At 32.0% G+C, this 14,293-nt stretch overlaps 1 protein-coding gene across 1 annotated transcript in view; it reads left to right on the top strand.

The window, feature by feature from the left end:
* Stacl (SH3 and cysteine-rich domain-containing protein) overlaps positions 1 to 14,293 on the top strand; it is a 426,872-nt gene that overhangs the window by 309,380 nt on the left and 103,199 nt on the right. The window contains exons 11-12 of the mRNA XM_081741694.1: positions 864 to 982; positions 6,132 to 6,293. Of these exons, the coding sequence (XP_081597820.1) occupies positions 864 to 982; positions 6,132 to 6,293 (281 nt within the window). The remainder of the gene's footprint in view (positions 1 to 863; positions 983 to 6,131; positions 6,294 to 14,293) is intronic.

Here is a 14,293-nt window from a genome sequence, read left to right as displayed (position 1 = left end):
AACAAACATATGAAGGAATTTAATAATACTTCGTTCAGAAAGGTGAATTTGTGCTTACTTTTATTTGTATTTAAAGAAACAACTATTATCTTTATAATTACTAATAGAACGTAAGGAACCTTTATTTAAATTAACGTCAACTTTACTCACCTTTGTGTTTCCTACAACAGACAAATAATTAGTTTGTGCTTGAGTATATTAAAGGTGCATCTTTTAAGGATTGCAATTAGGTTTTCTTCTTTTTAATAAATTATTTCGTCTGCGATACTGAAGAACCGTATGCTTCAGAATCTTACATTATTAATATTTACTTGTTTAAGAAATTCCACAAAATTTAACCCTTCATCCTAAAGAAAAAGTCTCACCACATGATTGAAACCTTGTTTTACTAATGAAGAATAGCCGGATTGTTATTCGAAATATATTGAAGCTGCTAACTGTTTGACTATTATAAGGAACATGAAAGTGAGTAAAGTTGAAGTTAAATTTTAAAATTATCTTACTTTGACTTTAACTAATAACAAATTTATATCTAAAAGGAATTTATCTCTACAAATAAAAGGTTTTAAATTAACTGTTATCAAGCAATTTAGTGAAACAAAACAAAACAAACAAAAAAAAAAACTAAAATTCCACATTCGTTTCAACAAGAAAATAAAAATGCTTCTCGATGTAAATTAAACATAGATCAAATTTCTAACGTGGTGCTAGTGTTTATAACATTGAAACTTTTACATCTAACTATTCCCACTAGAAAATGTATTACTTTAATACCTATTTAAAATTTAAGATATGTCAATTTTAAAGTGGCTACAGTATTACTGTGCTCGGTTTAATTGTGTTATTTTTTATTTGTCTAATAGGAAGAATGGAAAGGAGAAAGAGGGTACGCCAGGGCCTGTTCTTGACAGCTCCCACGTTTTCCAAGAATATACCTACAAGAAAATCACTCCATGTGATATATGCTCACAAGTGCTTAGAGGTAAGTAAGACGTAATTTTTAAATAAATGAAAATAAGCTCAGTTTTATGCTTCTCAATAGCCAGCATTTACTGAATGTTAATTTCTAGCTGGAAATAAAATATTACGCTGAACAATGTAATTTGGTATCATAATGTAATTCATTTAATGTTTGATTTACTGGTTAAGTAACAAGAATTTTAGGAATGATCCAAAAAGTGGATCAAAAGATTGTGATCTTGGCCAAGAATTTTAGGAAAGATAAAAAAAAGTACTGCATCAAAAGATTGCAATCTTGGCCAATAATTAGTTTTTTGATCAGGGGATACAAAATTTTTGAATAGTCCCTCAATCGAGTTTTTTTTTTTTTTTTTTTTTTTTTTTTTTTTAATAAGCCCATCATACTGAGTTAAGTGATAGTTTTAGGTTGGCTACACTATATGTAGTTCAACAGGTATAAGGCCTACAAGAAAATTTTTGACTGAAATATGTTGGATCTTTTGATCAAAAAAGAAAGTTTAACATGTTACAAAAAATTCGTGATAATTATGTTCGGACCGAAATGGCTTAATCACAATGGTGCTGCAATCGTTGGGAGTTAGTAACGCATTACAAAATGATAAAACGTATTACATCCATCTACTATCTTCTTCATTTGATTGTGGAAGTTGTCTCTATTGACAATCATATCAGTATACTTGATTCTATTAAACTAGTGTAGTTTCATCTTACGTTTCACGAAGCTTATACCGCTTATTTTTTTCAGAGCATTTAATGATTTAAAAATGTTGATAAACGATTCATGAAAATAAAATAAATCACTAATTAGAAAACAACATGTTAATGTTTCTCTTTCAAACTTACGCAATCAAAATAAGTAAAGAAAACATACAAAAGACATTATAAACATAATAACATATGTAGTTTCAGTCAATTTGTTTCAAGATTTTTCAAGAACAGGGTATTCTTGTATTTGAAATAAAAGAACATCCTGGATATATATATATATATATATATCTTGTAATATTTCCTATACATTCAATCTCATAGTGATAGTTGGACATAATGGCTTAGCATAGGTTTATTCTGTGTCTGTCTCCACCAAACTCTCTGTAAACTTACTTTTAAAATCTACAAATATCGTATTAACCTTGAAAACCCATAATAGAATATTTTCATAAATGATTATACGCGACAATATTGGCAGTACATTATTTGTCTAATACCTTCGTATACATAAAATTATTTTATTACTTTTTATCTAATTCCTTTAAATTATTTTTATTTACAAGTGAATTTTCACATACGGCTGGAAAAACCTTTTTACTATTTCAAATAATTAAACATGAAAGACGAAAAAAATTTTGGAAATTGGCCAGTAGCTATATTATTTAAAAGTACAATTTCAGCTTTTCCCTGGCAAAGAAAACCTCAGTTATAATAAGGGCCATATTTAACATTTTTTCTGTCCCAGACCATTGGAAAATGCCACCCCTTCAATATCAATGTTTGTCTTCAAATTTTTGTATCGATATCAATGTTTGCCTGCAAATTTCTCTATCGATATCAATATTTGCCTCCAAATTTCTGTATCAATATCAATGTTTGCCTCTAAATTCCAGACGTAGAGTATAAAAAATTTGGTGCAAGGACATTTGCCATTCCGGTCCATAGCCTATGTTGGCCCATGCGTAAATACGGTTCTGGTCATAATGGATGAATGAGATTATAAGATTACAGAAGAACAAGTATGTAAAATATTAGAACAATCTATAAAAACAAAATGTACAAAAAAATCCAGTTTAGATATACTGCATAAAGAATATGCAAAAAAACAAAAATAAATCATTTACAACTTATTTTCTTGAAAGTATATCAGTAAATTTATTTACAAGAAAATCTCACTCTTGCTTCTTACGTTGTTATCAACATTATTTAAATGTTGCTGTAAGTAATTATTTAATTCTGAATATATCCAGTTTATATAATATAATTTTCATATTATGTAAATTGAATGTATTCAAAAGTGAGTATATTTTTTATATGAGTATAATTTTATTTTGTAAAGTATAAGTCATAATCTGATCATCTATTTGGTAAACATCAGTTGTACCAATCCAAGAGTGTCAGTTTTTTGCAGTAAATTATTATTAATCAGTACATATAGAAGAGTATTTCATGTAATGCAAAGGTATAATATATAGGAAGATTTTGGTTTCAAGCTCTAAATAATTCTTATAGTTGAGTGTTCTTCTGTACGCAGAAAGCTGTTAAACATGATGCTACTATCTCTGAAGCTAAACAGAGTTTTAAAAAGATGTTATAACATAAGAAAGCATTTCGGAATATATACTGTCAGTATACAGGGTGTTTCAAAACAACACCGACAACGTTTGGGAGGTGATTCCTGACACCAAGATAAGATGAAAAATATAGACCAACCTGGGTGCACAAATGCTTCCTTTCGGAGTTATAGGCTGCCGAAAACATAAAAAAGTGAAGTTTAAATGTTCATAACTCCAAAACAATGGGACCTACTGTAATTGGATCAAGACTTCACTTAGGAACTAATATGTGCGCTATCTAAAAATACATGTTTCAGAATCCTAAGGTGCTCACGTAACAATTTTTATAGATGTAGTTTGGCTACGGGCATATAATTGGAAGTACTCACCAACTACCTCTAAAAATTATTGCGGAAATACCGCAGGATTCTGAAACATGGATATTTGGATAGGGCATGTGCTATCAACTACAGTAGGTCCCATAGTATTGGAGATATACACCTTTAACGTTCATTTTTCATGTTTTCGGCATCCTATAACTCCGAAAGGAAGTACTTGTGAGCCCAGGTTTGTCTATACTTTTCGTTTTATCTTGGTGTCATGAATCATCTCCCAAACGTTGTCGGTGTTGTTTTGAAGCAAACTGTATATTGAGGATAAACATAAGTTGCATGGTATTGTCCAGAACCAAAATGTGTCCCTCCTATAATAATCACTCTCAGATAATAATGACATGAAAGTATAACAACTTGAAATTTTCGTCCGTGAATGATCAGTAATTCAACATTTAACGAACAAATTGTTAGTATAATTCAACAGTTGATCTAAAGAGCTCTCTTATGCTATCTGGTAAGCATACGCTCCTTTCGTGCCAGAGGCCTGAGTTCAGTTTCCAATGGGAGGTTTTCTAGCTTGGATTTCACATTAATCTGTAGGCCAAGGTCTCAAGTAAATCAAGTAAATCTAGCCAATCAAGTAAATCTAAATGTATTTTGTCAGATGCAAGATAGCATTTCTCTGATTAAAATATTAACATTTGTGTATAGAACTATAATATTGGATTCCAAAAATTGATGTAAATGCAAATGATGATACATAAAATGTAAATAGAATAGGACATAAAGTGGACCTCTGGTAATACTTTCACTAACAATACAATACAGAAATGTATGTATGGAAAAGAGTCAAGAAAATTAACTGTGTGAAGTTAATACTCAATATAGAAGCATTAGTCAAAGATAGACTGAACAATATTGTATATGGTTAAACAGAGGAAAAGAAATTAGTTAGGAAACTATGAAAATAAATTGTATACTTAGTGATGCAATGGAAGGCAAAAGAAGAAGGGAAGAGGAGTGTAATGATGAATGATATTTAAAAAAGTAATTCTTATGTCAAGTCGCAGAGATTAATATAAGTGCATGATGTATGAGTGTTAATCAATTTGTCAATAAATAGAATATTACTTTATAATCAGTGGCAGCTCTTGAATATCGTCACATCGGTAAAAATCAAACTTTTATCGCTACAACTATGGGAAGAAAATCAACCCAATGTCCTAATTCTTGAGTATAAGAATTAATACAAGGGTTGGAACTTAAATAGTGGCAACACTGCTGTGGAGACACTATGCAATCAAATGTACTAGTGGCGTTGATAGCGCACGTTGTTGACATACCTACCTAACTTCCGAGCAAATTGAATCGCCCGTCCCACGTCACCTGCAGGCGCACAAGCGAGGGAAGCACAGTCACTTGTGAGCGAGCGGTCTAACGTAAAGGTGTGTCACTATGTTTTTGAAACAGGGTCGTACAGCACGACAATGTCATCAAGGGCTTCAAGAGGCGTGTGGGGAATCGGCATTGCCGTAGAGAACAGTAGCATGGTGGGTAAAAGCCTTCAACGAAGGTTGGCAAACTGTGGCAGACATGCATTGGGCAGGTCGTCCTAGCGTCACGATGGGTTCCGAATGAGTTGACGGAAATGCAGAAATGGATTACGACGCTGCTCAGACGCATTTGGAGCGCTATGAGCGCGAAGGCGAGGCTTTCTTACGCCGTATCGTAACACTGGATGAGACATGGGCCAGGTCTTACGAGCCAACACTGAAACACCAACCCAACGAATGGCGTCATTATGGGTTGCCGCGAAAGTCGAAAGTGCGTCAGAGCCCCAGTGTGGTGAAAGTTATGGTGATTCTCGTGTACGACTGTGTTGGTGTTATCCTAACGCATTACGTTCCTCCAGGGCAGACCGTCAATGCCCAGACGCCTCTTGAAGCCTCTGATGACACTGTCATGTTGTACGACCACTGGTACATTCAATCTTGATCCAACTCCGTTGTTCCTGTTTCGAAAACATAGTGACACCTTTACGTTAGACCGCTCGCTCACAAGTGACTGTGCTTCCCTCGCTTGTGCGCCTGCCGGTGACGTGGGACGGGAGATTCAATTTGCTCGGAGGTTAGGTAGGTATGTCAACAACGTGCGCTATCAGCGTCACTAGTACATTTCATTGCATAGTGTCTCCACAGCAGTGTTGCCACTATTTAAGTTCCAACCCTCGTAAATCTGGCAAGCTTTCTTTCTTCAGTTTCTAGTGATAAAAAATATTTTTACCGATGTGACTTCCCTTCAGACCCCTCACTGCTTGCAATGATGATGATGATTACTTTAGTAATTAAAATTGGTCTTCCTGGTATTATATTTGTCCATCATGAAGAAATCGTTTTGAAATCGTTACTAATTGTTAATTTTCAGGGGGGAAAATGCCATTGTTTCTGTAAGTTTGTGAAGTTAACTTTGCTTAACATTATTTTATGGTACACTGTGACAATGGCCCATTGTAGAATGTATCTGTTTTGCTTCAGTTTTTGTCTTTTTGTAGGACATACAAGGCAAGGGCTCAAGTGTCGAGTGTGTAAGATGAATGTTCACGTGGATTGCCAGGATAAAGCTAACCGTTGCCAGCCGAAATCCCGCCTTCTTCGACGACAAAAGTCAACCTCTGAGATTGAAACAAGGATTCAGGAGCCGTCAGAAGAGGAAAGTAAGTATCCTAGTCAAATATGTTTATCTTTTCCGCATTTAGCGACTAAACTGTTTATTCTTTTAGATTACTTCTTTAAGAGAAATGTTTATCTTTGGAGTAAGTAAATACTTTTGAACAGACGAAAGGAAATAATGTAACTTTCATCTCTACTGCTGTCCCAATCATAAACAGCACAGATTCAGTTTGTAAAGTTCGAGTATAATCATCATCAGGGCAAAGGCAAGTGGATTCAAAAATCACAAATGTTAAAACAGATTAATGGGTTACATACTCGGATACATAAAAGCTGAAATGAAATCTACTGATAAATGTAATGAAACTTCTGTAAATAAAATGGCGTCATACTCTGCCTGTATGATCACGTTCAAGTGGTCCAGATGGCGGCTGAATATTTGGTCTTCAAGTTGCTGAAAAGAAGAAAAAATATCATAGTTTCTCCAGTTCAAGACCAAGATGTCATACTAGTTATCGAAGTTTCCTCAATTTCATCAGTGAATTTAGTTTCAGAGTGATTTTTATACTTTTTTTGCTTTTGTCATGATGACGAAAACATCTGAATACTCCAAATACAAAGACTGAAAGTATTGACTGGTATGTGATTGGAAATCAATAAAAATAAAAGCAATCTTATTTTTCTTTTGTCTATAATTAGCTTTATTGTGCTTAAATTATTTTTTTTAAATCATTTAAATTAAATTGTTGACTTCTCACAAAGCAAAGTTGTGTTTCTTCTATACACAAATTTTTACTCTAATTCTGTTGATAGCTTCTTCCATAGTACGAATTATTGTGTTCCTGTCAATATTGTCTGGAGATAGTGTATGATTCAAGAATCAGAATTAGTATGCCAGTGTGCTTGAACAAACTATTCATAGAAACAGTGTAGATGTGGTTTACAAATCAGTACTGGTTTGTGTTCTTAAAACAAGTTATTCTCAGAAGCAGCATGATTTGAAAATCAGAACTCTCATAATATACGACACTAGAATTGTGTATAGCACATAAAAAAAAAAGAAAAAGAAAAAGGAAACGGTGTAAGCTTGTAAGTCTGTATTTACCATGCTGCGTAAAGATTAACAGATAGGATAAAACCCAACGTTACTCCACTATAAACACTCTGAGAGATTTTTCAAATTTCGCATTAAAGTCTTAAATAGTGAATGAATTATTCTCAGTGCTGTATTTATTGCCAATATTGATGTTTAAAGATCTATCTACTTATAAGTATTGTTATTTTACCATACTTAGGTTATATTTGCTATGATATGAATTCCTTCTAGCAGTTTTTTTTAAGTTAGAAATGAATACTTTTCAGTTAATATATGTGTATAAAATTTAAAATGTACAATATCTAAACAATGTTTCACTACTAATTTGTGTCTTACTAAACACAAACGGCTGTTTAGTCAGATCTACTTCATAAAATATTTTCTGATATCGAACATATGAGAACATATATAAAGTGTATATTTATCATTTTATATAATTTGGAAGACTTTGTTGTACAAGACATTTCGGAATAAAAGTACAAGGAGTTTTCAAGTGGTTTCACGTGGCATGAAATGTGAAGAAAGTAATTTATCTAGGCAAAGTTCATCGTACTTTTTGATTCTTTCTTTATTCTTTAATTTTACCATACTTTGTTCTTTACTTAATATATACATGATGAACGATAACTACGTAGACAAACTTGGACGCGTGATAGTACATCTAAAAAGAAGCAAAAAAAGTCGTAGTGAACATGGGGGAAATTCCGTCCCGTCTAAGAGTGACAGAGTGTCGAAAGCGTGGGAACATTAACTTCAGAGACCAACAGCTTAAAACAATACATCGTAGAGAGTGCGGTTAAAAATGTCACTTAGAAAGTCATACCTACTCTATTGAAATGCATGTTTGAAAACGCAGCTACGTGTGCGCATGGGATTAACAACATGTGACACTTTTTCCCTTTACAGCATGTCCTGGAATCCCACCGTTCCTTTGGGGAATTCCGTGCGCACGCATAGCTGCGTTTTCAAACATGCATTTTTCAGTAGGGTAGGTATGACTTTCTAAGTGACGTTTTTAACCGTACTCTCTACAATGTATTGTTTTTAAGCTGTTGGGCTCTGAAATTCATGTTCCCACGCTTTCGACACTCTGTCATTCCTAAACGGGACGAAATTTCCCCCATGTTCAGTAGGACTTTTTTATTTCTTTTTAGATGTACAATCACCCTTCCAAGTTTTTCACGTACTTACCGTTCAGCGTTCACCCTGTATATATATATATATATGAATCTGATGATAATAACAATCTTCATAAAACAACAGAATTTTAAAAATACACGTTAATTTTTATTTCACATCTCAATTTAATTTAATATTTACCGCAGTTTAATTACACTAACATTGTATTACTACGTGCCACCAACATGTTTTACATTTAATAACATCATGAATAATTCCTTTTGTGTACTTTACGTAATATTCCCTTCTTTCCATGACATTTCGTCAGGTCCAAACATGGTTTGTGAAGCCCTAATGCACTAGCCCAAGTAATATCGTGTACATAAAGGAAATATTTATGATGTTGATAAAATAAAAAAAAGTTTACTTGCAATTTCAAGATACCTTAATATTTTGTTACACTTCGAACCCTTTACCATTAAAAGCATGCATATTTATAATGAACTAATTTCCTCTGCAACATTCTGTAATGGTTTATCTTGATTTCTCTTATTTTACTTATAAGGTCCAATTGTTAAGTGCGTTAATGTGCAGATAATAAAATTATACTCTTAAAGTCAAGTATTATAGTGTTTGTAGCAATAGTTTAAAATATTCCCTTTCGCGGACTTCAGATCGATTCACATATTTTCTTTTATAATTTCTATTGAATTTTAAATATAATATCAAACTTGTAAAGTTAAAATTAATTAATAATTAAAATTAATTAACATAATTAATTAAAACTAAAGTTAGTAGAACACATCTTACATGGTCATGCCTAAGCACTGATATAAATGCACTCAATCTTATAGTATGGTTGAATAATTTCTAAATTTTCTCCTAATCTTCGATTAAATTGATTTACAATTATTGTTAATTGATAACAGATTACCATGAACAATCAGCATCGAAGTAATTAACCAAAAATAGGATATAAAAGCAATATCTAATTTAATAGTTTCGTAACAATAGAAACAAATATTTTAAAAAAAAAAGATATTTAATTCTTACGATTTCAGCTTAGAGATGAGATTTTAGATATTTTTTTCCATGGATTTGTATGGCGATATTTTTTACTGGAAAAGAAATTTGAAGGTTGTTGGCAAGATGGAGTAGAATGTTTTATACAATAGAACGTCTTGCTCTTTAATTATTTCAATTTAAATTTAAAACACAATTTCAATTTTAGACTCAATTCAGTGTAGTGCAATTTTTATAGTATTATACATAATTTTTTATATGTTCTACGTTTCTGCCTTCCTTCTTATTTAACAAAATAGTGTGGAAACAGAATTACTTGAAACAGGTCAATTCGTCCATTTTGGAACGGGCCATCTCTACAATTATAATACCAACAAAAAGTTTTAAAACAATTATAGCGAAGCAGTCAACTGGGCCATAGTGCTGTGACTTTTTCTATAAAATACCCCGCAAGAGAGATTAATAGAATAGAATAGAAGAAATTTTAAGTTTCTGGAACTCCTAATTATTTTTTTAAATGTATTTAAATGCTCTTTACACGGTAAAAATGACTTTCTATGTTCAAATTTAATACTACTGAAATTTATAATATAAATTAAATTTATATATAATTACCTTAATTAATGTAAAATACATATACTTTACATTCTTACATTAAAATATTGTTGTATTAAAAGATGTTTCGATGCGCATAATAGCTAACATTGTTAAAATATACTGATAATTTTCTTAGTTTATACTTCTTTTTAAAACTTTTTTATTTTTTGTATTTAAAGAAATTACTGAAAGCGTATTTTACAATATGATTTCAACTAAGTTTGAATTTTCATTTTTCCTTTGTGTAGCTATAAAAGAAAATTATTTGTTTAGCGTAAAATGACGATGTATTTAATAATGTTATGTAAGATAATAATACAAATTTGAAGAAAATGTTGAATGTTACTAATAAACAAGTTACAAATTATAATTTAAAATAAAGTGGGTTTTAAGGTTTAAAAAAATTAATGTAAATATAATATATTTACACAATATGTAAGTATAAATATGTTTAAATATTATTTATTGATATATAAGTGTAACATTAATATGCTCTTAATTAAACTTTAATAAGGAATATTAAAATAATATCTCTGAAGATATAATGTAAAAGGAGTCTTACAATCTTCATACATTGAGAACTCAATGGGCTAATTAAAGATTACTTTGATGAAATTAAAAATAAAACATTTTTAATGATTAAACATTTGTTAATAAATAAATACCACGTTTTTCCAAAGGAAATGTAAACATTAATCTGTATGTAACATTTACAGGCTGTGGGGTAACACTACCTCTAAAAATTCGAGAAATAATTCTTTCTTCTAAATGCAAGAAAAAATGGCCTTAAACATGAGTTGAAGAAATCTGCCTTTCATAGCTTAAAGCTACCTCAAGTGCGAAAATTAGCTTCTGAAGCGATCTAACTAAAGAATTATGAAACCTAACTGATGTTGGTTCTAGAAATTGTAGAGGAACTAGTCTGAGTTCTACCTGGATAACAATGTTTACAAACAGTGTCTTACCTACACAATGGATTTGCTAAAAGTAGGTGCTGAAATTATTCTGATTGCCAGCCTTATCTTTTAAAATTCGTCCTGTTGGTAAGGCATGGTTCAGAGACATATATATCTCGGTTGAACGTGAATTAGTTCCTCTATAATTTCTCAAAATGCATATGCTAGGTCCCATAGTTTCCATGCTAAGCTATGTGAAATGCTTTTTTTTTTTTTTTTTCAGTTTATAACTCGTCTATCAGAGCTTTCTTTCTTTAGTTTGGAACATGGATTCATATTTTTAAGTTCGTTTTTTTAACCTGTATATTCTGAACTTTATGATAAAAGCCAATGTATATGAAAATAATTACGCAATACTTTGCCTAATCCCAGTAGCACAAGATAATTACAAGATTTTAAATATTGTAATTCTATCTTATCCTTCCAGTGACACGTGAGCCTTTTCGTAAGCCATTTTTCACGTGTAGTCTTTTTGATCACCTACTGAAATCGTATGGTGTCGGCAAAATATTATGAAAAGTATTACGCAACTCTTATAATGTGTTGAACTTATCACAAGTCTTGTATGTATCATGTCATGGAACCACTCTTTCTGGAGCAAGGTTTAAGTATATTGATTAGAATGAATAAAATATACTAAAGGAGAACGATTTAATACCTGTCCTGAAAAACGAGATACTATATTTGGTAATTTTTTTCTTTTTTGGAAAGAAGTAAGCTTCTGTGTTGTATGACTATTTGTATATAGTCTTAAACCAATTTGTATATTAGTATTTTTTAAGAAAATTGCCTTAGAACCCGGAAATACGAGGGACAGTCAAAAATTCGCGGAATTTTGTTCTAGTTCTTTATTACCCAGCATAAGTATACATTTACTTAATTCCCTTCAAAGTTGGCACCTTCGAAACACACACACACACACACTTGTTCCATCCTCCTGCGATTGGTGGAAACACCAACGAAAAGCTTCTTTTGGTATATTCCGAAGTTCAGTCGTTGTGTTATTTTTAATCTCTTTTCTTCGTTGGCGAAACGGAAAATGCCCATTTTTAGCTTTGGAAAGAGCCAAACATCCGATGGTGCTAAACTGTTTCCAAGGCTATCAGACTCTCTGAATCAGATTCCCCCCCCCCCCGCCCCCCCAATTTGCACATGCACGTGATATTACATGTTGCTCGATTTGTGAAAATGCGCTAACTGATTGCCACACACTCCACTGTTCAGCTACTAACTCGTACACTGCCTGCTAAAACGTTTTCACACTTGTTAAATTCAGAATTAGGCAACCTAGGGACTGTATTGACCAAGATTCATTGTGATTGCATATAAATAACAGAACTGCAACATTCCGGGGACTTTCGGACTGTCCCTCGTATACTCAACATCCATTTCTCCCCCACCCCCCCTCCTCCTCAGAAACATATATGCCAAAAAGCACACAGTAACTTCAGAAAATATAATTATCTACCTCGTATCTTCACGGATAGGTTTAGGTCATACTACTTTATATATATACAGGACCGGATCCAGGATTTTCTGAGCGGGGTGCACCAATAACTATCAGTACATCTGAAGAATCAAATTTACATTTTTTAAATGCCTTTAGGCATTTGTAATGTGTATGAGGAACTGACTTAAACTATTGTGTTTAGTAAAACCGCTAGCTTTTAAGCCCGAAACGGAAACATGACATGAAATTTTAGGAAAGTATTGCTATTCCCACTGTCAGTTTCTCACTTTAGATAGTGTATATTCAGAACGGAGGGGGGGGTGCACGTGCTCCGGTGCACCCCCCCCTAAATCCGGCCCTGTATAAATAGTAAACACAATAATCTCTTCGCATCGCAGATTGTGCCAATTTCAACTTACTGTGTTAGGAAGTTATTTCGTAATATGATTTCTGTTCTCTTTCATCAAAACGAAATTATTGTGAAGATTTTGTTTCAAGCCATCTACTCATTTTATATATTTTCAAACAACTAGTTATCCTATTATGAAATTGTTCGAAAATCATTTTTGAGTTTATGATAAAAGTGAAAAACTATAAACATATGAATAATTGTCTGTACAATCTGATGATGATAGTCTAGAAAACAAATTCTTTCATTTATGGATTTTTTTATATATAGTGAATATTATTTTATTAAACTGTATCAGTATGAAAACACTAAAACTATTCCTGCTGCTTGACTACATTTTTACACTTTGGTATCAAGTCTTGTTATTCGAAAACACTTTTCTAAGTGCTTTTATAGTACTTCGATTCCTCTATTAAAATCCTTTTCTTCATTGAGAATAAAAAGGTATGAAAAAATCAAGTTCTCGCTACTTCGGGTAAGGCAACCTTATTCATTTGATATACCTGATTATTTTTACTCTAGTTTTTTAGAAAGTAACACTTAGTCTATGCTACAACAAACAAATAGTATACATAGTGAGTATTATGCTAATTATTTTAATTCTATAGTTTCTTTCGACAATGAAAGAAAGTATGTTTCCTGTATCGTAGTATATAGTTTTGGACAAGTTGTATCCATTTCAAATGAATTCATAATACTAACGTAAATATTAAAAACGACTTACACAAAAGTGAATTTGCTGTACACGAATGTGAATGGTATAATCTTACAATAAAATAATTTCCCAGTGTAGTAGTTAGTAGTTTTAAATGTGTGCTATTTCTACATATGTGTGGTTTTCAAGTTTTAACTCGTATATAAATAAAATAATTAATGGTCCCAAATTATGATAAAATTTAACGTTGATGTCCAGATTGAGTAAAATCTATAAATGTTCGAGTTTATTTGAAAATAACTTGAGCTTCAATATATGTTTTCTGAAATCTACAAAATATTAGATGTAAATTACTATAAATACGCGATTATCCATGGCGTTCTTATTTTAACTAATTTTTTGTCAATTACTATTTGATTTTCATATTAACTTTAGTATAAATTCCTACTATGCAATTCAGCCTTTCCAAATGTCTAAGGTCCAATTCCATGTTGTTGGGTAGATCTTATTACTCTGGTAAATCTACTAACAATTTTAAGGCTATCTTAACCTCCTCGGACCCCGTGTCGCCAATAGGCGACATGTGAATTATACATGATGTATACACTGAGTTCCCATGTCGCCTATAGGCGACATGCACTCAGCGGACAGATGACAAAGATATAAGAAAGAATAACTGAAAATTGGCTAACAGGGTATACAACCGAAGGTAACTATAATATTAGAATATAACATTTCT

Source organism: Thermobia domestica, chromosome 16 (assembly GCF_964235325.1).
Source record: "Thermobia domestica chromosome 16, izTheDome1.hap1.1, whole genome shotgun sequence".
Lineage (NCBI taxonomy): Eukaryota > Metazoa > Arthropoda > Insecta > Zygentoma > Lepismatidae > Thermobia > Thermobia domestica.
The sequence above is the reverse complement of the archived record's forward strand: the minus strand, read 5'-3'. Positions and strand labels throughout refer to the sequence as shown.